The sequence below is a fragment of the Limulus polyphemus genome, unplaced genomic scaffold, assembly GCF_000517525.1.
Source record: "Limulus polyphemus unplaced genomic scaffold, Limulus_polyphemus-2.1.2 Scaffold31, whole genome shotgun sequence".
NCBI classification, from domain to species: Eukaryota; Metazoa; Arthropoda; class Merostomata; order Xiphosura; family Limulidae; genus Limulus; species Limulus polyphemus.
In genome coordinates, this window is record NW_013665641.1 from 605000 (window position 1) to 627900 (window position 22901).

Genomic DNA, 22901 nt, shown 5'->3' on the forward strand with positions numbered 1-22901 from the left:
AACCTCCGCCTTTGCCTGGTCCCAAGTCCAGGATGAGAAAAGAGGAGGTTTGGGTGCGAGGCTAGCAACTCAACCCCGCAAAAAACAACCTGCTACAAGTAACTGCAACAACACCTTCCGTTGGAGAGGTGTTGTTGCGGCCCTATGCTCCACTGGGAGTTTACAGGAATAAAAAAAAGAAATGTTTAGTTGTAGAAATAAGTAGAACTTAAAACTAATGTGAATATTGAAAAGTACAACAGCTTACCTATGATAAAAAACAATATCTAATCACTACATCTATAGAATTAGTTTCATCCAAAACTTACAAGACAAAAATGTTAAAAAAAAAACAAGAACAAAGAGACACCATCTTACCAGTATCGCCTTTACCATCTTCACCAAAAGCACTAACTTCTTGATTATGTGACAATGGAGATGGAAAATGATGACTATGAAGATTTTTCTTTGATGTTAAATGTTCAAGTCGTACCACTGTACCACAAGATACTGGTTGTCTAGGAAAAAGAAAAACTAAATTCTTATAGACCAATGTACACCATGCAAAAAATGTTCTAAACATAGACTATTTCAATTAAAATTTATTGAGAATTTGAAAATATGGTAAAACTAGCACAAACAAAAAGGTTATTGGGATACAGTAGGTAAAGCTTTGAGAAACTGAACAATGTTGAAAAATAGAACTAACATGATAAAATAAAATGTAATTCAATGAAGCTATAAAAACTTAGCTTGCATTATACAAATACATTTATCTGTTAACTTAGAGATGACAAACATAGTTTGTAAAAACATACTATTTCTTTTTATACTCTTATACTTTTCTTCAGAAAAACATCAGTAATTTTTATTTCCAATAGAAATTTCACTATTCACATTCTAATACTACATCATCTCATTCAATTATTTCTACATAGAATTGCTGATGGATAGGATGTTCAGTTTACTCAAAATTTACAGCATAATTTGTTTCAAAGCTCATGGAATGTTTCATCTTTATAAAAGAATATTGTTTGCATCCTTTACTTTTTACGTAGGATAACCAACAAATAGATCACCCTAACAAAAGTTTAATACTCATATTTTCATAGTTACCTGAATTTAGTAAAACATTTATACATATACACAATATTCAAGTTGTTTATTATGCAATTTTATTGTTCATTCTGCTTAATATTATATATGCAAGAAAATAATATACATACTTAAGAAAAAAGTATCTAATCACACGAGGTCATTGTTATATTTTAAAATCTTTCTTGACTCTCAGAAATGTTGAATTTGTATAATAGGTCCAAAACCATTACTTAATTGTAAGTTTAAAATATAGTAGCATGACTAACATCAGATATGAATAATGTCCCTTTATACTGAATACAGTGTAGCTTTTAGGATTGTTTTCAAGTGGGTCAAATCTCCCACTGACCTCCAGAAAGTGGGCCATCCATGTAACAAGTGGGTATCAACTTCACGAGTCACAGAAGCATAACATAATCAAGTAACTTTTATTTGAAGAAACAGTAAATTGAATCGTTACAATTTGTTTCATTTGTGTATATACTGAAAATATCTATGCATTTACTGACAAAACTTACAATGCAGTTGCCTTCTCTGAACCTTTTTTTCTTTATTTATTTGTCTTTTTGCATTGTTTTGATGAAGAAATGTAGTAATTTTTTTGAAAATTAACTGCTTTCTGAAGGTTTTCGTAGATTTAGTTTTTTCCACCAATTTCTCACAATATCAAAGGAATCTCCTGTAAAACCAAATGACATCATAACACAGCCAATCACATTCCTTTGTATATCCAAATGAGCTAATTAGTGTTTGGAATTTTCTGGTTATGATTGTGATCTATCATAACAAAGTCATTCATAATATATTTTAAAGGGCAGGTGCACATGAAAAATTAAAATGCATACTTCTATATTTGTTTTGCGTGAACTAGTATGCAGGTAAATTATTATTTTGTGTCTGTGGTAATCAAAATAGCATAAATATGCAAAGTATGCATCCTAGAAGCAACACTGTATATGTATCATCAAACTTGAAGTTAAATTAACTATATATAACTTAGATATAATTTCACTTTCTTTATAATCCACTTCATTTTCTTAAAAGTATGTTTCCATAATGAATCCTTGCTCATTACATTGAGATACCAACAATAAAGAATAAAACTTTCTTACATTATGTGCTTGGTATAGCATCATCTGTCTTCAGAAAAAACCCATATAACACACACCATAATAAATATTTTACTCTTGTAAGTAAATTGTATGGTTTGTATAATTTTGAACTCTGGATTGATTTTCTAATCTTAAAATTCTAGTAAAAAGTAAGTGATTTCCTAATATTGAGATGCTAGAAAAACTAAGTGAATTTGTAGGTTAAAACATGAGCTATATGATCAAAACAAACACAATAAGTAAGTAAATACAACTCTCACCATGTCCACATCTTCATAAACTCAGAAAATGAAATCAAAGACTGTTAGGAATATTTGTTAGTTATTTTTTGAGTAACTGAGATAATTTCTTTTTCCCATATTGTGTTTCTAAACTGAATGTATGAATCCTAACGCAACCTTTTTCTATAAATGGAGTTGTTTTTGCATAACAGTTGTTGTACACAATTGTTATTCATTTTTAAGTCATTTTATTTTTTAATATACTTCAAAAGTGAACAGGCAATTTTTTTAGACCCATACACAAAGCTACCTGTATATTACTCTCCACACTAATAACTAATTTACAGACACAGAATTTGATGGTTAATTTCAAAGACATGTAATATGGAAGAATAAAGAAACGTCTGGTAAAACATGACTTGTCTATTTACAAAAAAAAAACTACACATGTGAGCAAATAAACATAATTTTGTCTATAGTGAGTAAAGTTCCACAATTTTGTAATTTAAAAAAAACTTTATGGAAGTTAGAGGAAATGCCATATAGAGGCAGCTTCATGTAAGTTAGTCAATACATCTGTAAAGTACACAAGTTAGTGCAAAGGTTTAAACCATTTCAATGTCAGGTATATTTTTAAATACAAGACAAAAAACAAAAAGATAATTTTTTTTAAGTTAAACCAAATCAAGTATTCAGATAACATAAGAAATCTTTTTATTACCTAATGTTGTAAAAGGAGACATTAAAAACATATTGAAAATGGTTGTATTACATGCAGTTTCTGATATTTCAACTGTTGACTTTCCTCACTTTCAAAGAGATTAGCTTCAACAATCTCATTCAAACTAACATTTGAATTTGATGATTTTACATGACAGACATTGGAAATACCTACAAATGTTTTTTTTTTTCTCTAAATATCTAAAAAAAATTAATAAACTTTAACTTGATTAAAAGCTACACATTTTTATGCATAGATTTTACAAATAATGATGGTATACAAATATACATACACCACAAATTAAAAGGGCCAGGGATCCTGCAATAAAATCTGTATTATTCCATGGCTTTGAAAACATACCTTTACTGGATAATATGGTAATTAAACTACCATACTTGTATAGTTTACATCAAACACACTGTATATGTAGATTACACTTACCCTCTATTACAAGGATGTCCCATCTTTCCATTCACTACCCAGTGGCTATTGATATCTTCCTTAGTATCAGTGCCTGTAACAGACTAAAACCAATAACAAAATATTGTAATACTACCTCATAAAATTCTACGGTGCTGAATGATGTTAATATTGACCTTTCTGGTAATAATATAGTTAGTTGTGTACAATTATTCTAAACTGTAAAAGAGGCAGAAGCAGTATCAATTCACTGATAACACAGAAATAATATGGAAAAAAAAAGAAAGTCTTCAAACATAGAATTAATAGTAAATGTATACATATACAGTAGCATCATATACTCAAATCAGTTTTTTATAAAATATTAATGAAGCTGTAAAATCATAACCGTATTGTTATATAAACTTTCTAGATCACTGAACTGTACATAATGTACATTTTTGTAATCATTTGACGGAAATAGTTCACCATAATTTTTAAAATTGTAAGACATGAATTTTAATTACAACAGCATTACAAAGTTCCTAAGCATCAGTCTTAACTGGCACTTCTTCCCCTATCAAATATAGGAAGTGTAAAGCACATTATATAAAAAAAACTGTGGACTGAATATTTTGACAATGGTAGTTGATTTTGATATGACACAAGCACACTTATACTTTCATGACAAAGTGGCAACACTATTACAACTCATAGGTCTTACAAAGTTTACATTCCTTTTTCATAAAATTTGGTGCATATGCATGTATATCTATCTAAAATGTGAAAAGTTGTGTGTGTTAAGTATAGTTATTAGTTTCAAGCTGTAAAGACTTCAAATCTTATATCTTACAATATTAAAATATTTTATAATTATGACTATAATTAATTATACTTGTCATAAGGCATTCATTAGTGTTATGCCTTTCATTTCTTTTTAACAATACATTTTTTTTAATACAGTCCCTTCAGTTTTTCAAGAAGAAGAGGATATAATAGTATTATAACCACATTATGTCTTTTGTATCTACTGCAAATGATGCATTTCTCTCAATACAGAATTCATCAGGCCAGCAATAGATATGGCAGACACAGTACGGCTGAAAGTTAACATTTTCCTATACCAAAAATGTATTTCCAATAATACTTACCTCCGCTCACACTTTAACATTATCCAGACAGAAGTTTCTCTGCTCTGCCCATCTAAGCACTGGTATAAATCTTATCTCACTTGCTCCAGTCTTTATACTTCACTATACTGCCCATAGTGACTTAAATCTTGTGATTCTCTCCACTTATGTCAATGCACCCCCTATACCAGATCCATACATAAGCTCCCCATTATTACTTCCTACTCACTTTTCGAGATGGTCCAACTTAACAGACCCAAAACTGGCCATGGCTTTCGAATTATAGGGCTGTGGACCGAAATCAAGATCCAAGGTATAGTGGCTAAGGCATGAGGATCACTGTATTGTTTGGTCTTGTTTAGCAAGGTGATATTATTGGAACCAAACCTGAAAGTTACATAATGTTGCATGTCGAGCCACCGAAACTACAAAGAGAATGCAAGCAACACCAAAATGGACAAAACCTTGCCCCAACCTGAAGAAGTGCAAAATGCAACAAACCAAAGTCAGAATTATGGGACCTGTCACTTCTCATTCAACCTGAAGAAACAGTCTGGGATTACGAACCAAAATCCTAACTCCCCAACTTGAGAAGCAAGGCAACACCTCCTGCTCCAGGAATTACGAGGAGGATGTGGAATAAATGAATTTCAACCAATGGTACAGGAAGTGACACTCCACATGCAGAATTACGAGGAGTAGAGGACCCTCTTCCATGATCATCTAATTAAAGAGAATGACCAAAAAGATGGGGCATATACATCTGGGAAAAACCATCCAGGGTTATTGGTAAGAAGGCACCCAGCTTTGCTCCTTCTCCTTTAGTGGAATAATAAGCATAAGCATCATTCAGAAAAAATTAACTTCTGTCCATCACTCCAGTGACTGGAAAGTGGAAGTGGTAAAGACTCCCATGCTCCACTAGGAGAAATGGAGGGATACTAAAGTTAAGGAGTCCAGAGGAATAATGCTCCAGAGACAGTGCAATAAGTGAGCCATGTTACTTATTTTGAAAAGCAAACCAACTCCAATTTATTCAATCTAAGGGTCAGCAGGGATGGGCAAAATCCCCATATGTTTTACTCATAGTGAAGAATGGCAGTTCAGTAGTGTGTTTATTTTTGTGTTATAATTGTGTACCACCTGGAAAGCACACAAGGTGGTCTTACAGAACACCCCACCTCAACAGAGCTCTTTGCTACTTGCTCCTTTGTGTTATAATTGTGTACCACCTGGAAAGCACACAAGGTGGTCTTACAGAACACCCCACCTCAACAGAGCTCCTTGCTACTTGCTCCTTTGTGTTATAATTGTGTACCACCTGGAAAGCACACAAGGTGGTCTTACAGAACACCCCACCTCAACAGAGCTCCTTGCTACCAGGAAAATTATTGATTGGTTTACTGGTAGCTAGTGAATATTTGGAAAGAAGCACACCTGACCAGGCAACACCAGCAACAGAGTGTGATCCCAATGAAAATGATGAGAGGATCCCTGAAAAATAATGAAATTACTCACCTCTTTTACAAATGAGCCAAAAACCTTCCAAGGATACAACTGCCAAATCATGTAAATAATGGAATGTAAAGGTATTAGACACGGTCCACATACCAGCCTGTACAAATCCTCTCCAGCAAGTGACGCAACCAAGCTGCCAGAGACATCATGATATTACGAATTTGATGAGATGAGGCCTGAAGCAGCCTCCATCCCTCCAATGAAAGCCCATAGTAAGTAATATGCAACTGATGAACCCAAGCTATCACAGTGACAGATGAAAAGTCAAGTGACACCTTAGGATCCAAACAGATAAACAAACAGTGATGTAAACCCTTCAGTGCCCACAACAGAACATCGAAGAGCCCAAATTAGGCATTAAAAGACGATCCAGATCTGAACATTCATAGGAGAGAAAGCCTTATCCTCTTCCCCAGCTTTGGGAAGAAAGGACCTGTCGGGATACAACAGACCAAAAGTGGAATGGTAAACAGTCCTCTGAACATGAATCTCAAATAAAGATTTATCCCATCCTGGCTGGGAGCATATGTACCCAAAGCCAGAGGTTGAGAAACAGGAGACCACAAGGACAGGAGCTGGGAATTCCAGTGAGTGGTGAATGAAACAAACTGAAGCTTGCCAAGATGAGAGCAGATCCAATGAAAAACTTGTGGATCAAGCATCCATTCTGTGGAAAGAACATGACAAGCAAGGAGAACAATCTGATGATTGTGGGTCCAAAAGAGAAGATCCAGCCTCTGAAACAAAGAGACCTGGAGTAAGTGCCCCTTTGCATGGAAATGTAGGAGACCACTATGGAATTGTCTGTGAGAAGCATTACCACCTTCCCTTGCAAAAATTCGAAAGCCTGAGACATGGCTTGTTGAACTGCTAGAAGCTCTAAAAGACTGATGTGGAGAGAAGATTTCAGAGGCCCTTGAATTCCATACCCCTACATAAACTTCCCATTCCTGGAGAGAAGCATCTGTGAAAAAGATGTGGGGGTGGGAGATGGACACCTTCTGTTGTGTTGGTCTGTACAACCACCATCGAAGATCGAATGGGTTGGAGGCCAACAGGGTCAATCCAGTGCATTTTTACAAATGTTCCAATGGTCCTGTAACAACCACTGCAGGGAATGCACATGGGCCCAACCCAAAGGAATAAGTGGATTCCCAGGATGCCCACATCCCTAAAAGAGAATGAGCTGCATGCGCTGGTGGAGAAGGAGATGATGGTATTAGAAGAATGGCTTGTTTTATGGCCTGAAGGTATAGAGAAGATGATTGAGCCTGACTGAGATGTGACTGAAAAATACTCATAAATGGATGAGGTACTGTGTGGTAGAAAGAATAGACTTTTCTGTTTGTACGAGAAACCCAACTCTCACAGCTTTGGATGAAAGAGCTCGAGTATGAAGCTCTGCCAAGTGGTGGGAAGAATCCAGTCTTCTATATAATGGTAAGTGTGAATGCCCATTGAGTGAAGACGATGTTAAGAGGACCTGACTATCTAGCAAAGGATGAGAAATCTGTCTCTTTTGCAAAAAAATGGAGATACCAATAGGAAAACTTCATAATCAAAATATGAAGGTAAGAATCTGCAACATCGAATTTTGTTAACCAGGTGCAAAGTGCTACCAGACGGTAAGAAACGACTCCATGGTAATCCGAGGAGGCTGGAGGAAATGACTGAGAGGTTCCAATCACCCATTTTTGTTACAATGAACAAATGGAAATAAAAACCCTTGAAAGAGTAGTTGACGCACTCTATGGCCTCTTTGAACAGAAGATATTGAATGGCTTGTGCTCGACAAATGGATGTAAGATGATCCTTGAGGAGGGGAAAGACTACCATTATGGTAGACAATGAATGAGGAAAACGTGAAATGAAGAACGAACTTTATGGTAAGAACCTGAATAACCCACTAGTCAGAGGGGAAGGTCTCCCATACAGACCCAAAATAAGTTAAGTCCCCACAGGAATGGAGCCAATAGGGTAACCATCTATGTCATTGTCGGCACTCCACACAAGCACAGGATGCCCACTCATAAGGACAGAATCTCCCTTGCGTTCCAATAGAACTTGGAGTTGATGAGAGAGGTCTGAAAACCCAATTGTGAGATGCCGTAAACTGTCAGTTAAAAGACTTGGAAAGGTGGGAGGCCAGAGTCTAGAAAAAAAGGAAATAGGCCACATCCACCCGAGATTAAATGGAATCTGGAATACTTGCAAAAATCAAATGCCTGAGTAAAGGTGCTCTCCAAGACCTATAAAGGCCAAAGAAGGAAGTTGAACACCCTCAAGCATGGCATCTCTCTTCAAAAGATCCTGGTAACAAACCACCACGAGACCAAGGAGAGAGCAGAAGCTGATCACCTTACTGAAGTCAATAAGTGACTAAGATCCTCTGAAAATTGAGCAGGAGACCTGTGAAAAGCCTCAGACAACAGTTGCAAAGAAGATAAAAGATGCAAAACTGTTGGAAAGAACATTCAAATCCTGGAAAACTGAGTGACAGTAAGACAAATAGCAGTATCATCTAAATTCTCACCAGACCACCTGTAAGACTCCACTTCTTAGTGTAATAGGGACTGGACATGACTGGAGGATCATATGCCATCTACACCAGTAGAACACCACCGCCATACTGAATGGAAGCAAACACATTCAGAACTCTTCTTCCATGTTCCACCACCCCAATGGCTCAGAACTGGAAAGTGGCAAGGACTCCCCTACTCCACTAGAAGAACAAGGGGAAGAAAACATGGTGGAGAGTCCTGAGGAATGCCAACACTAAAAACAGTTCCTTGGGTAACCAAGAAAACCCTATTTTGAAAAGCAGACTGCCCCAATTTATTCAATCAAAGGAACAGCTATCCCCTTCTGCTTTACCAATGTAAGTCCATGGTTTAGCATGGTCCAGAACAGGCATATTAATGAAGCAAATATATATCATGAGGAAAAACCTACTAGCGATCTTGTGGAACAACAGTATGTGTTATTAGCCATGGGTATATACCATGGCCATACAATGCAAATTTAAGATATAGAAAGCATACCTGGACAGCCAACTCTTGCCACTGAGTGGGATCCAATCCTAAATGGGACTTACCCAGTCACAGCCACACCGGAGTTTGAAGGATGGCAGTCAGAAGGTGGTACATCAATGAGGAAGAAACAGCTACTCAATGAAGATGGCAGAAGATGAACATACAAGGTGGAGGCCACATGTCTGACTGAAGAGTTTCCTTCAATGTACAACTCCAGGAACAGTCAGATAATGCAGGGGGAATCTAAACATGTAACATATGCCTCATATCATGATTAATCTCCCAATGAATGAATGAATGACAGCTGAAAAATCCTCAGTCAATACCCTCAGACCTGAAGATGATAATGGCACTCAAAGTAGCAATAATAATATCAGAAGTTGTATATCACAAACTTCGGAATTCATCTTAAACCATGAAAAAGTTGAAAATGACAACAACAAAAAATCAATAAACAAAGGTAAGTTATCACAGCAAACTACTTCAGGAAAAACTAAGTGGAGCAAATGAATAAATCAAATAAATCACTACTTCACACACACACACGCAAAAAGAAATGTATAAGTGAAAAGAGCACAAGTGAAAAACATTTACACTTGATCACTGCCTAATGAGAAGTGACAATTCAGTAGAATAGAGGGAGTCATGTGTCAGGAAGGTATGTCACACTCCTATTAGTAGATGGTTGTCGTATCATGATTACATGAGAGATGCGGTTCAACCACATTGGTTGTGTGGTACATGATAGTTCAAGCCTTATTGCATGCAAAAACATTTTTCCGTATAGAGCTCTATATGTAAGCGGAGGTAATGTACCTTATTGGAAACAAACTATATTTTTTAGATATAAATTAATCTCAACCACAAATATTCTTATATAAACTCATGATAACATTCTGACAAATGTATCAATGAATCAATTTTTGAAAGGTCACTGATCTTTTTTTGTCCGTTTAAACTCGTTCTTAGAAATGTGTTACTCAGAATGCACCAGATTGCATCATTTTGCTCATTTATTTTCAATGGAGTTGGTTCTACACCAAATCAGTCACCAAATAAAATCCTTCATTTAAAAACCTATTAACTTATGGCTTCAGATGTACAGATACATGGTTGTTGTTTTTTTCCCACAAATATAAATTATTTTACATAAACATATTAAATATGCATATCATACTACATAATTCAACACAAACAAAAACTTACCTGCTGGCCACTGCCTGATCCATATTTAACTTCATGGGAATGTAGACGAACTTTGTAATTTGTATTCTCAATCTTTATTATGGAACCACACGTTACATAGGGGTAGTGAACATCTGAAACTGATTAAGATACAACAGTGACTAAACTACCTAATGTTTTCAAGTAAACAGAAAACAACAATACCCATAAACATATAAACACTAACATATTACTTGGACATACTTAAAATTTTTTGTTTATTTGTGAAGAGATAGCACGTCAACTTTTAGTTGTTTCTTCCCTTTCTCCATCTTTTAAGTTGCTACTGAATCTCTTGTTTAATGCTACCAAAATATAGGGAAATTACTTTTTCACTGCTACCATTTGTCATGACATTTAAAGAAAGGGAAATTTAAATTTCTTATACTATTTCAATCTTCATGTATAAGTAATATTCTTAAATTTTAAATTTTACAATATTAATTAAGCTGTCATACCTAAAGAAATGCAATACAAAGTTTAACTAGACAAAGTTCTTATTTTTGCGGTATTATTATTTTCCACTAAAGTTGGATTATTAAGGTGAGAGTAAATAGCTTGTCTGCAAAAAAAACAGGCAGCACTTTACAGAGTCACTAGATAGAGAGGCCTACACTTTCAAAACTTCAGAATGAAATTTTAAATTAAACAAATATGATTTTCCTTGATTTATTACAGTAATCATTACTGACATCTCAAATTATAGAAGATGAAGTTACTACAGCCTTAAATATTCTAGTTATTTACTTGCAATTTCATTTTGTATATGTCAGGTTTTTATAGAGCCATGGTTCTTTACAGTAGAGGTCTGTGACTTGTTGGCAATAAATTTCAACATTAAACACACAGCACAAAATTCATTTGTTTTAAAATAATATATTAAAAAGATAAGTCAAATGTATGTACAAAACTTTGTTACATATCTGGTTATCACAGATGTATCCAGAGCTTTAAACAATTCTCTTTTTTCATCAAAGTCCACACAATCATGCAGTCTAACTTCACTTTCACTAACTAGGGTCACCTACACAGACAGACACACACACATACATACATATTGCCCAACTGAGGCCTAAAACTTTCTACAAACTCCAAGACTTATGATGTAACAATATTTACTTAAAGGAATGAGAAAAATTCAGAAGGTTCAAATAACATGATGTCAATTCACAACAATTAAACTACACAACAAATGATTCATAAACAATTATGTAACCAAACTGGCCATAACTACTATCTCTATTAGTAACTTTAATGCTTATACAACAATCCCCCCTTTAAGAAAAACATTTACAATATTTTTAAAATTATATACAGACTGTTTTCAGTTCATACCCAAAGTCAACTCATAGAGTATGCAGCAAAATTTACAGTCCCTTTGATGGCTCCAATGTGGATCTGGTAGATTTGGAGGTACAATGCCCATCTCATGATCCTCGCACTGTCAATTTTGCACCTCTGGATATATGCAAGGGCCCGGTAATCCATCTGAATGATGAACTCTTTCCTGTAGAGGTAGTTCTGAAACTTCTGGATGGCAAATATGACAGTCAGACCCTTTTCACTACTCAATGGCTTTTTACTTATGTGCATTACTGTTCTTCATTACTGCTCGAATTCCATTGTCTGAAGCATTGGCCTGAACAATGAATAGTTTGTTGAAGTCTGGCATTCTATGAATTGGTGAACTTCCTAACATGTTCTTCAACTTCTGGAATGTCATCAGCTGTAGTTGTTCCCAATTCACCTTGTTGGGTTGCCCTTTCTTGGTCAGGTCAGTCAGTGGTGCAGTAACTTCAGTTTAGTTTAGGATGAACTTCCTATAGTATCCTGCTAAACCAGGAAGGAGCTGACTTGCTGCTTAGCCCTCAGACCTGGTGCATCTTGTATGTGGGTTAGCTTCTCTTCCTCCATGGCTGTCTGTCAGTCACTCACCTTGTGTCCAATAAAGCCCAGTACAGAATAACCAATGTAGCACTTAGATGGTCTGATGGTAAGACCTCTTACCCTCACTCACCCAAACAATTCTCTGAGTGTCTTTAGGTGGTCTTCTCATTTGGCTGTGTGGGTCAGAATGTTGCCCACATAATTCTCAATGTTTGTGGCTTTGGGCAACATCTTCCTCATCATGCGGTTGAATGTCACTGTTGAGTTGACTAATACAAACAGCATCCTCTTAAACGGGTAGCATCTGTCCGATGTCACAAAGGCTGTCTTCTCTTTAGATTCTGTCTCTATCTGAATCTGTCAGTAACTTTTTCTGAGGTCAATCTTGGTAAAGAACTTGGCCCTGTCTAGTTTTGCCATGATAGCCTCTGGTTTGCCCATAAGTTTGGAGTCTAACTTCATCAATAGGTTCAGCTTCTGGAAATCTATGCAGAAGATGTTTGAGCAATCCCTCTTCTTCAATAATTACCACTGGTGAACAGTAGGTTGAATTCAATGGCTCAATGATTCTGGCTTCTAGTATTACCTCAACTTCTTGCTTGATCAGGTTTCTCACTGTATAGATCATCTGGTAGGGCTTCATCTTGACTGGATCCTTGGTTATGGTCTTAATCTTGTATTGCACAAGGTCTGTCTTGCCTGGTCTGTGTGTGAAGACAAATGCATACTGGCAAATTAAATCTTGTAGCTCTTTCTTCTGCTTGCCAGTCAGTTCTTCACTGATGTTGATGTCTTACATTAACCAAGCAGTCTTAGCTCTAACAGGCCTTCTGGTTCTGTGTCTAAGACAGCCACACCTGCAATGTCCATCTGTGCCACAATAGCTGAACTCATTAGGTATTCTTCCTTTTTGAAGTACCTTTTCAACAGATTAACATGGTATATCTTGATCTTCCCATCCACTTTCACCTTATAGTCCATTCTGTTGACCACTTCAAAAGGTCCTTTCCACTGCTGGATGAGTTTGTTGTTGTCTGTGGGTAGCAGAACCAGGACCTTCCATCTGACCTTGAAATGTTGGTCCTTGTCAAAGTGTCCTTGTGGGCAGCAAAACTAAGACCTTTTGTCCAACCTTAAAATGTCAATTCTTGGTCTTCTTGTCACAAAAATGCTTCTGACTGCCTTGAGCTGTATACAAACTTTCTTGAGCAACTTGACAGATCTCCTCCAGTTGGTTTCTGAGGTCTAATACATACTGGTATGTGTTCCTAACTTCTGACTCTTCTTCTCCTGTCCACACTTCTTTCAATAACTGCATCGGACCTTGTACTGTTCTTTTATACAGTAACTTGAGGGTGAAAATTCTGTACTCACATGTAGGATTTCTCAGTAAGTAACTAATACTGCCTACAGGTAGTTGTCCCAGTCATGTGGTCTCTTCTGGTGCATCTTTAGCATGTTCTTTAAAACTCTGTTGACTCTCTCAAAAAGTTCATTACATTTGGGGTTCTAGAGAGTGGTAAAGAGATGCCTAATGCTGATGAGTCTGCATACCTCATGCATTATTTCTGAGGTGAACTGGGTCCTTTTGTCACTCAATCTGTCTCTATCTTCAGCAGTGCTATGGTTTCTGGGTAACTTGTTGCATAGTTGACTACCGTCAGCATGTACTGGTTGCCCTTATTGGATACAGATACTAGTGGTCTGATCAAGTCCATGGCTACTCTGCTGAATAGCTCTTCCATGAGAGGTATCTCAACCAGTGGAACTTTGGCTAACTTCCCTCTAAGAACTGTTCTTTGGCAGATATCAAACGATCTGCAGAATCTGGCCACATTTCCAATGACCCCTGGCCAATGGAAGTTTCTAGTGATTCTGTCTGCTGTCTTCTTTGCTCCTAGATGTCCTTCCACAATTGACTCATGTGCCAACTTCATCACTTCAGTCCAGTATTCTGTTGGTACAATGATCTGTTTAATTTCCCCAGTAGAACTGCTTTGATATATCAGGTACAGCACTCCCTTCCAGTCCTCTATTCTGTAAGTCCCTTTTCTTTCCTCTTTGTCTTATGTTTGACTTTCTCTCAAGTACTGTCCAAAAGTTTCTCCACTTTTTTCTCCACTTCCTTCAGTTCCCGTAGACTTATGTTTGGGATGTCACCTTTTAAAACTTGCAGGGGCTTGATGTCTTGCTTGCTTTGCTTTTCATTAGCTGTTCTGGAGACTGCAGATGCTTCAGTCTCCTTTTTGTCTGGGTCCTCTAAATTTCAACTGCCTGGTATATTGCCAATCATCAAGTCATAAATCGGTGTCTTCATACTCATAGTCTCAAGGTCTCCCACATAGTACAGAGTGTCTATCTTTATTCTTGCTGTGGGAAACTTTCTCACTGTCCCATCAATTATCACACATAGATGTACCTTGCCCGCCATCTACACAACAGATACTAGAATGGTTTTCACTGCTGCATTGGACTTTCACTTTCTTGTGCCTGACATAACTTTCACATACGAACATATTGTGGTTTGTTGGCACCTCTCAATGTTTATCTCATGCTTCTATCACCACTAGCCCTGTTGACTCATTTACTAATTTGAGCTGACCATCAATCATACACTATTTAATCATGGTGATAGCACTTCCTTCTTGTGGTGAATTTAACATATTGTCTCTATTCTGTTTCTTCTGGCAGCAGCATCCCTGGTGATAGTCATTCTTTTCTTGTTTCTCTCCAGCACCATCTTTGTAGGTAGCTCCAGCTGCTTTATGTGGAGATTTCTACTGTTGCTTGTTGGTGACAGACTTGCACTCATTTGCAATATTCCCCATTTTATAACAAGCATAGCATCTCTTCTCTCTTTTGTCTGTTGACTTCTTGTCACCTTTGGTGGCATTCTGCTTCTGATCAGCTACCCCTGGTTTCGACTTTGGTTATTACTGTATTTGCCAGTTATACTCTTTCCATGTACTTCCATATACTGTTCTGCTAGCTTGATCATCTCATCCATGTCTTTCAGTGCTCTCTCCCCTTTAGGAACAGTGGCATGTCAGTGGAGCACATGATCATTTGTGCACATATTAGTAAATTTGCCAGTCCTTCAAAACTATCTTCACACATGGCCATGTCAGTCCACCTTGTGAAGTATCACAAACTGAAATACAGCTTCTCCAGTGTCAGGTTTGACCTCTCTGAACTTCTGGCAAAACATTCTTGGTAAGTTTATAGGATTTCAGCAAGGTCACTTTTAAACTACCATAGTCCATACCATCTTCTAACATTATGCCAACATACACTTGTAGGCCTTTTCCTGTGAAAAGGGGCCTGAGACAGACTGCCCAATTGCTTTTGTTCCAGTCCTGACTTGGGGAAATCTTTCATACCTCACCAGAAAAGCATCCATGTCGTCTTTCTGTTCAACAAATTTGGGCAGCTTAGCTCGGCTGGCCCTGACCCCATTGTCATTTTTGGGTCCTTTATCTTTCTGTTGGGTGAGCTGGGTGATCTCAGTTTGTTCTCTTATTCTCTCTATGTACAGTCTCTCCTTTCTTTCTTCCTCTCTCCTCTGTTGATGCTCTTCTCTCTCTCTTGTTGTTGTTTAACAAACTCTTATGGATCACCATTTTTAAGCCAAAGTTGCTTGTCTCTCTCTGTCCACTTATCAAAGACAGTTGACATGTACATATAGTGTGATTGTGACCTCTACAATATTTTTGCCACCACTACAGCTGTGCATATATGGGCCTATTTTTCACAGTTGTTTAGGTCTACTTCTACCACCATTTACCACTGTAAAACCAGGCTGACTTGCCACTGTCAGTAGGTGTCTGTGACTTGTTGGTGATAAATTTCAACAATAAACAAACAGCACTCAGTCCACTTGTTTTGAAATAATATATTAAAACAAGTCAAATGGATATACATATGTCGTTACACTGTTGATTATCACAGTTATATCTAGAGCTTCAAATTTTTGTTTCCTTTTCATCAAAGTCCACACCGACTGGTTAAGTTACATTAGATGAGAATTTGACAAGACAAATTATACATCCTGCTCTGTTATTACAATACAGTGTGTGATAATTTCACTTTAATATCACCACTATATGTTATTCATTTCTAAACTAGTAATCATGCAGTCTAGATCTATCTTTCAAACTACATTTTTGATGCATAGTTATACCCCGACAGAGGTCTAGAATGTTCCACACACAAAAAGATATTATGATAGAATAACATTCAAATTAAATGAAGAGAAAATCTCAAAAGGGTCTAATAACATGATGCAATAATATAACAATCACCAATTCATAACTATTGAGCTACAATTTGACAAGAAAAATTATACCTCCTGCTCTGTTATTACAATACAGTCTGTTATAATTTCACTTTAAAATCACCACTATATGTTCTTCATTGCTAAACTCATAATCATGCAGTCTAGATCTATCTTTCAAACTACATTTTCGATGCATATTTATATCCCAACAGAGGTCTAGAATATTCCACACACTACAAGATATTATGATAGAATAATACTCAATTCAAATGACAAGAAAATCTCAAAAGGTTCCAGTAATATGATACAATAACATAACTATCACCAATTCATAACTATTGAACTACAGAACGTATGATTTGTAAATAGTTATGTAAATAAACTTGCAATAAACTATAGCTTCTAATAATAACTAAATTTAACACTCGTAATATATAAACTATCTAAATCGTAACTCTTGCATTAAACTGAAACAGTCATGTGTATCCAACAAATACATTTTGCTTCTAAATCTTTACAATTCTGAGTCAGGTAACTTAATTTTTTGCTTTTTATCTGCAAAGAACCAAATAAGTAAGGGAAAAAAAGGTTTCCATCCACAGAAATATAGTTATTTGAACTATTCTAATCTCTAAAACATATGTTTCAAATATAGTCACTAACCTCTGGAAGGATCAGATAAAATTGGAGGTCTAAAAGTACTTTGTAATGAAGTGAACATCTATCTCAAGTACAGAAATGAAATGTTAGTCAACCCTTACATCACTAATGCTGAAGGGTAAATTTTAAAGATATAAAATAGGTGGCAGTAGGTACGCTGTATGAATTTAATTTTCTATATACAATTTCATACATTTTTCTGATATATAGTGTATGAAAATTAATAGCACCAATGAAAAAATGAATGGCCACAACAAAGTGAGTATACATTTATGTGTCAGCAATAATAATATCCAAGTATATAAAATGAGCCAAATCCAAAACCATTTTCAAATAGGTACGTGACTGGTGCAAGAAAAATAAGACAATAAGATACTGACTGGTGATGTAGAGAAGTTCATGGGTTCAGTGAGTCACAAAAACAACCCAGAATCTCTTAAATCTGGAGGATCAAGTGTTTTCACAATGAAGCTGTACCTGTAAGGCGTATTCTCTACTGATTTATGTATAGACTGCATCAATATTCCACAATATTCTGGTTAAGTGTAAAATGGTCATTGATTTTGTAGAAGTCCTTTTGCAAAATATACATGTACATAATAATGATTGTGAAATAAAGTTTCAAATGATCACACCATAAGATAAATGGTGGGAAAAAAATTACAGTAGTAGCTGCCCTTCAATTGTGCTAGTTTTTTCTTTTCACCAAGATGAAATTTGATTTTGTTGTACGTATGAGTATCTCCAACTCAAGTCACAGTGTGAAATAGATTAAAATTATTTTATAATTAAATTTCAAGTGTTTGAAAAAACAATTAACTCAAATTATGATTCAAACCAAATCTATTACTTTTCTATTTTTACAGTTTGATATACATTATAAGTGAAATACATAAAATTGAAAAAAATTAAATCAAAGTTATAATTCAAGCCAAGTCTATTCTATTTACTGTTTGTTTGTTTTTCAAACTAAAAATTTTGACAAAAGGATAATTCTAACAAACAATTTCAAAACTATCACTATGCACATAAAACAGAAAGATATATTTGGCACATTGTATATGCATAATCACAAAACTGTGTGTACTGTGTACCTTATATAAAAAGTAACTACTGACTGTTTTTATAAAATCTTATTTAGATGCATATACACGTAGTTAAACATTCATGCAATTTTCATTATAGCTGAAAATTAGCATATTAAATTTAGAAAATGCAGCATTTTGCTGCATAATTGAAAGTGTTTAGTTAGAAAGAACATAATATTTTCAAACTTAAAACCATGTATGTACACAGATGCAAGATCAAAAATACTGCAAAAGTAAGGAGAAATTAAGGTATTTGAAAGAACTATGTGTAGTACTTGTAAATGTCCTTTAAATAACTCATCCATTAACTTATCAAAAAACTTCCTCAAGAATCTTAAGCTGGCAGTGATTCACTTAATTCTATCATGTCCAGATGGGTGCATCTTGCCTTTAGTGCATAAGTACATAGAAGGGAGGTCACAATGCAGGAAGCCACAATGGAACGTGCAAGTAGAGGCCAAATGCCCATAGAAAAGTAGAATAATAGCCTAAAGAGTGTAATTACTGAGCAAAAGCCCACCAGACCCAATGATAAAAGATGGGACAAATCAAAGGGAAGAGCCGAGAAATGAATGTTCGTTCACTGTGGATGAAATAAAAATGCAAAAAATGGGCTGAGAAGTTGGAATGTGAAGAAAGTGTCTGAGACCTTAAAGAATGTTAACCACCACAAGAGAATATCCTCCAAGTAGTGATAAAATCATCCATCTGGCACTGAGTAAAGACCAAAGTTGGGTCAAGTAGGACAGACTGAAAATTGGCTGCAAACTTCCCATCTTCATGAGAATGAAAAAAAAAGAAGTAAAACCACAGAGTGAGGTTGTTCCATGGCATTCAAAACAGGTGAGGTGAAGAGTGAAAGATCAGGAGAAAACATCACTGAAAAAGTACCTGATAAACTCAATAGGTTGTAGCAAAGGGGGTCCACAGGTGTACAAAGTGGAAGAGGAGAGATTCCACAGGAATGGAGCTGAGTGGTGGCACCAGAAAAGGGAGAGGCCTTTGGCAATAACAAGAGGACAAGGAACAGAAAAGGGGCTGCCCCAATAAGCTGTATATGGTTAGAAACTTCATTAGGCCTCCTGGTCTCAAAGGCAAGAAAAAAAAAAGTGAGGAGAAATGACTGCTTATAAATTTAATCAGTTCAAAATGCCAAAGTATAAAGAATACATCCCAAAGAAAGGGTGTAAGAAAGCCTGGAAAGAAGACTGAAAGAGACAAATGTCAAAAAGTAGGACAGCCTGACAAATTACATTCCAGAAACAAATAAACTAAGGTAATTGAGAATATATGGAAGAAAATCAATGGCAAGGTGGAAAACATATGTGCAAGTTGTCCCAGTAAAGCTGATAGTCATGATGTAAAGTCTCTAAAAGAAGGGAAATTGTGAGAATGAATGAAGAATTTGAGTAAGAGAGGAAGACAAGTAGATGGAAAGATAGAAAGAATGAAAAAGTAGGAAAAGAGGAGATCTCTATGCTGAAAGAAAAGATTCAAGCGATGGAAGCTCATGCAACAAGGAAGCCCAAGATTCAGCAAAAAATAACTGGAGAAAGAGAAAACAAAAAGCACATACAAGGATGAAGATGGGACTACCTGATCCTTGTCAGGAAAAAGGAACTAGAAGCAAAATAAGGCATGAAACAACAGTGGTGAAACATGTTACAAGATGGGGCAGGCTCAGCTGAAGTAATAGAAGCAAAATGTTGAGAATCTTGGATCTGAGATCAGAATGGAACCAACCACATGGTGCACACTTACAGAAATATGATTGACCTAAAGTGCCTACATTCACCATTACAATATCAGATGACTCCAGCAAAAAAGTGTAAAAAAAAAAACAATAGAAAATGTCAGAAACATGAATGCTTAATCTAGTTAATGTACAAAACTGGTTTTTTGGTGGTTCTTTGTGGAAAAATATGAGGAATGTTACACAAAGTTTTGTTAAGGATCAAAGTAATAAAATAGGGTCAGTCGGAAACTAGAAACAGATAATTTTGTGGTTTAGACCTATGGGCATAAGGAATTGAAGCAAAGACTTCCACACATTCAATTTTCAGCATACAAAGGAAAATTATAGTTGTAAAATATGCTGGGATGCCCACCAACAAAAGAGGTTGTAAAAATCTTTAATTATGTCTTAAAAAATGTTTCACAATGAAATCTTTTGGAATTTTTAGAACTGTGAACTCATACAAATGTCACATAAAATTATAAACTATTGTAATTGCAGAAGCTACATAATCTGCAAAAAGTTCATCTGAAGTTTCAAAATACTTCATGCAATGAAACAAAACAACAATACGTGCATCAAATCAAAAAGTTTTTGATAAGGTGCAAACCAAACAGACTTCCAAGAAAGACTGCATCTGTTTTGACAAAAGTAAGCTAGTTAAATGAAATGAGAGTTGGTTAGGTAGTAAAAGAACAAAGGTTGTTATAAATGAGGCAAAATGACAACTGATAAAGATTACAAATGTAGTACATTAGAGTTCTGTGCTAGATCCTTTGATATTTCTTATTTTCAAAAAAAAACCACTGATAATGGAATAATCAGAAACAGGTCAAATAAGTTTATGGATTATACTAAATTCATGATATTTCAAATTGTGCTAAAATGCTGTAGTCTTTGCAGAGGGAATTGAAGTTTTTGCTGAACTTTGATCACACATAGCAGATACCTTTTATTATTAATAAAAGCAATGCCTAATAAACTTGTCATCAAACTTATCACAATACTGATTATTTTCATAGCATTGGAGGGAAAACTCTATATGAAGTTGCAAGTAGCTACCTGGAGCATGTTGAAAGGCCAAATGCCACCAACAGTCCCAGCACCAATAAAGTCTGCTGTATAAAATATGAAGTAAATGAAGAAGCCTCCACCTCAATAGCAATCAACCCATCACCATCCAAGAAGACCCACAAGACACCACTGTCAAGCTGACCTTGAAGTATATCCTGTTGCCAAAGCAGCACAGCCAGGAGATGGTCACAAAGTGGATGAAGGCCTGGGCCTCGTATAACTGGGAAGAAGACCAGTTGTGTTGCATTGACACTCAAACTTCCAAACTGAAAGAAGAAATCCACTAGCTATGTGCAGAGCTGATTAGTGCTAGGAAAGCATTTGCTCAAACCATCATTCGTGCCACTATAGTAGCCATATATATCTATATATATATGTGTGATTGTGTATGTAAGACAAGTGTTCCTGCATGTTTCTTTTAAATTAATTTCTCCTGTTTGATGAAAGTATTAACCTTTCTATGTGGTATTGCAAAGTATTCTGTATTTTACAGTGTTTTTGTTTAAAAATGGCTTTTGTTAATGTCCATATATGTTTTGTTTCTGTAAGGATTCATTTGATAATCATGATTTTATTGGATTATTATTTTGTACTCTTTGTTGTTTCTTTTACTATTTTTAAAGGGTTTAATTTGTACATAATGTACACATCTTGAAATGTCATTCTTATCCCTTTTGCAATGGGAGTCCCTTTAACTATTTCAGCATGGGCTCGGTCCTTGGGACCAACTTCGTTACCATAAAAAAAATAAGTTATGACTCTTTCGTTCTAGAATAACAACAAATTATAACATGAAAACATAAATCTTTAGACTAAATAGCTTAAATCTCATAACATTATACATACACATATATATATATATATATATATAGATTCATTATTTGTATTATATTGATCTTTCAGCCATGCCTCGCTAACAATACAGAAGTTATGCTCTCATGTTACTGTATCAAATATTATAAAACTGACCTTTAGTCTATATAAAGTGACCTGTCTTAGCTGTGTTTTAGAAGAGTAGTATTTTATAAAATACAGTCACATTTCCATTATTGTACATTATATGTGTGTATATAGATTATTACTATTTAGAAGTAAGTTCTTAAACTTATGTTTCTTAAAACATAGAACAGTAAATAAAAAATTAAAGCAAACAGTTTTCTCTTCTAGTTATGACCTTTGTACTCGATTGCTGCTTGACGTAGGTTGCTATGCCTTTTAGAATTTCACACATGGTGGATATGAAACGAAATAATCTGATTTAGGTTTTATATATATATACAGATGAGTAAGCAAAAAATCATAAATTACTATATCAATACCATAGAATTCCACTATAATTTTCCAAGCTTAGTAACTAAGCTGTAGTTAGTTCTAAAGAAATACAAAATTTTGAGCAGACTAAAGACACAACTTACCTCCTTGAAATTTTGATTCGAAAAAAAGAAATGGCATCCCGAGACTTTAAAATGGCCAAAAAAGCCACTAGGGGACATTCTGAACTTTAAATTGGTTATTCATGTCATATATAGAAATGTATATAAGAGAGCATTTCCAAAATTGGAAAGAGGTGGGCAGGGTGCCATTGTGTTTGATTCATTACACAAGCAATATCCTGCCAAATAGAAAAAATATGAGGTTCTTATTTTATATTCTAGCTGGTCAATATCGGTAATTTGAGTTCCTAATTCACACAAAACTACTGACTTAGTATTTTGACATCACAAACATCTAATGTGAACCAGTGCTG

The 22901-nt window shown here is 35.5% G+C and overlaps 1 protein-coding gene across 1 annotated transcript in view; it reads right to left on the reverse strand.

Moving 5' to 3' along the window:
• LOC106459961 (stromal cell-derived factor 2-like) overlaps window positions 1-22901 on the reverse strand; it is a 52533-nt gene that overhangs the window by 21891 nt on the left and 7741 nt on the right. Inside the window, exons 2-4 of the mRNA XM_013919636.2 lie at window positions 10417-10535; window positions 3573-3655; window positions 358-497 (exon numbers count right to left, since the gene is read on the reverse strand). Coding sequence (XP_013775090.1) covers window positions 358-497; window positions 3573-3655; window positions 10417-10535 — 342 coding nt within the window. The remainder of the gene's footprint in view (window positions 1-357; window positions 498-3572; window positions 3656-10416; window positions 10536-22901) is intronic.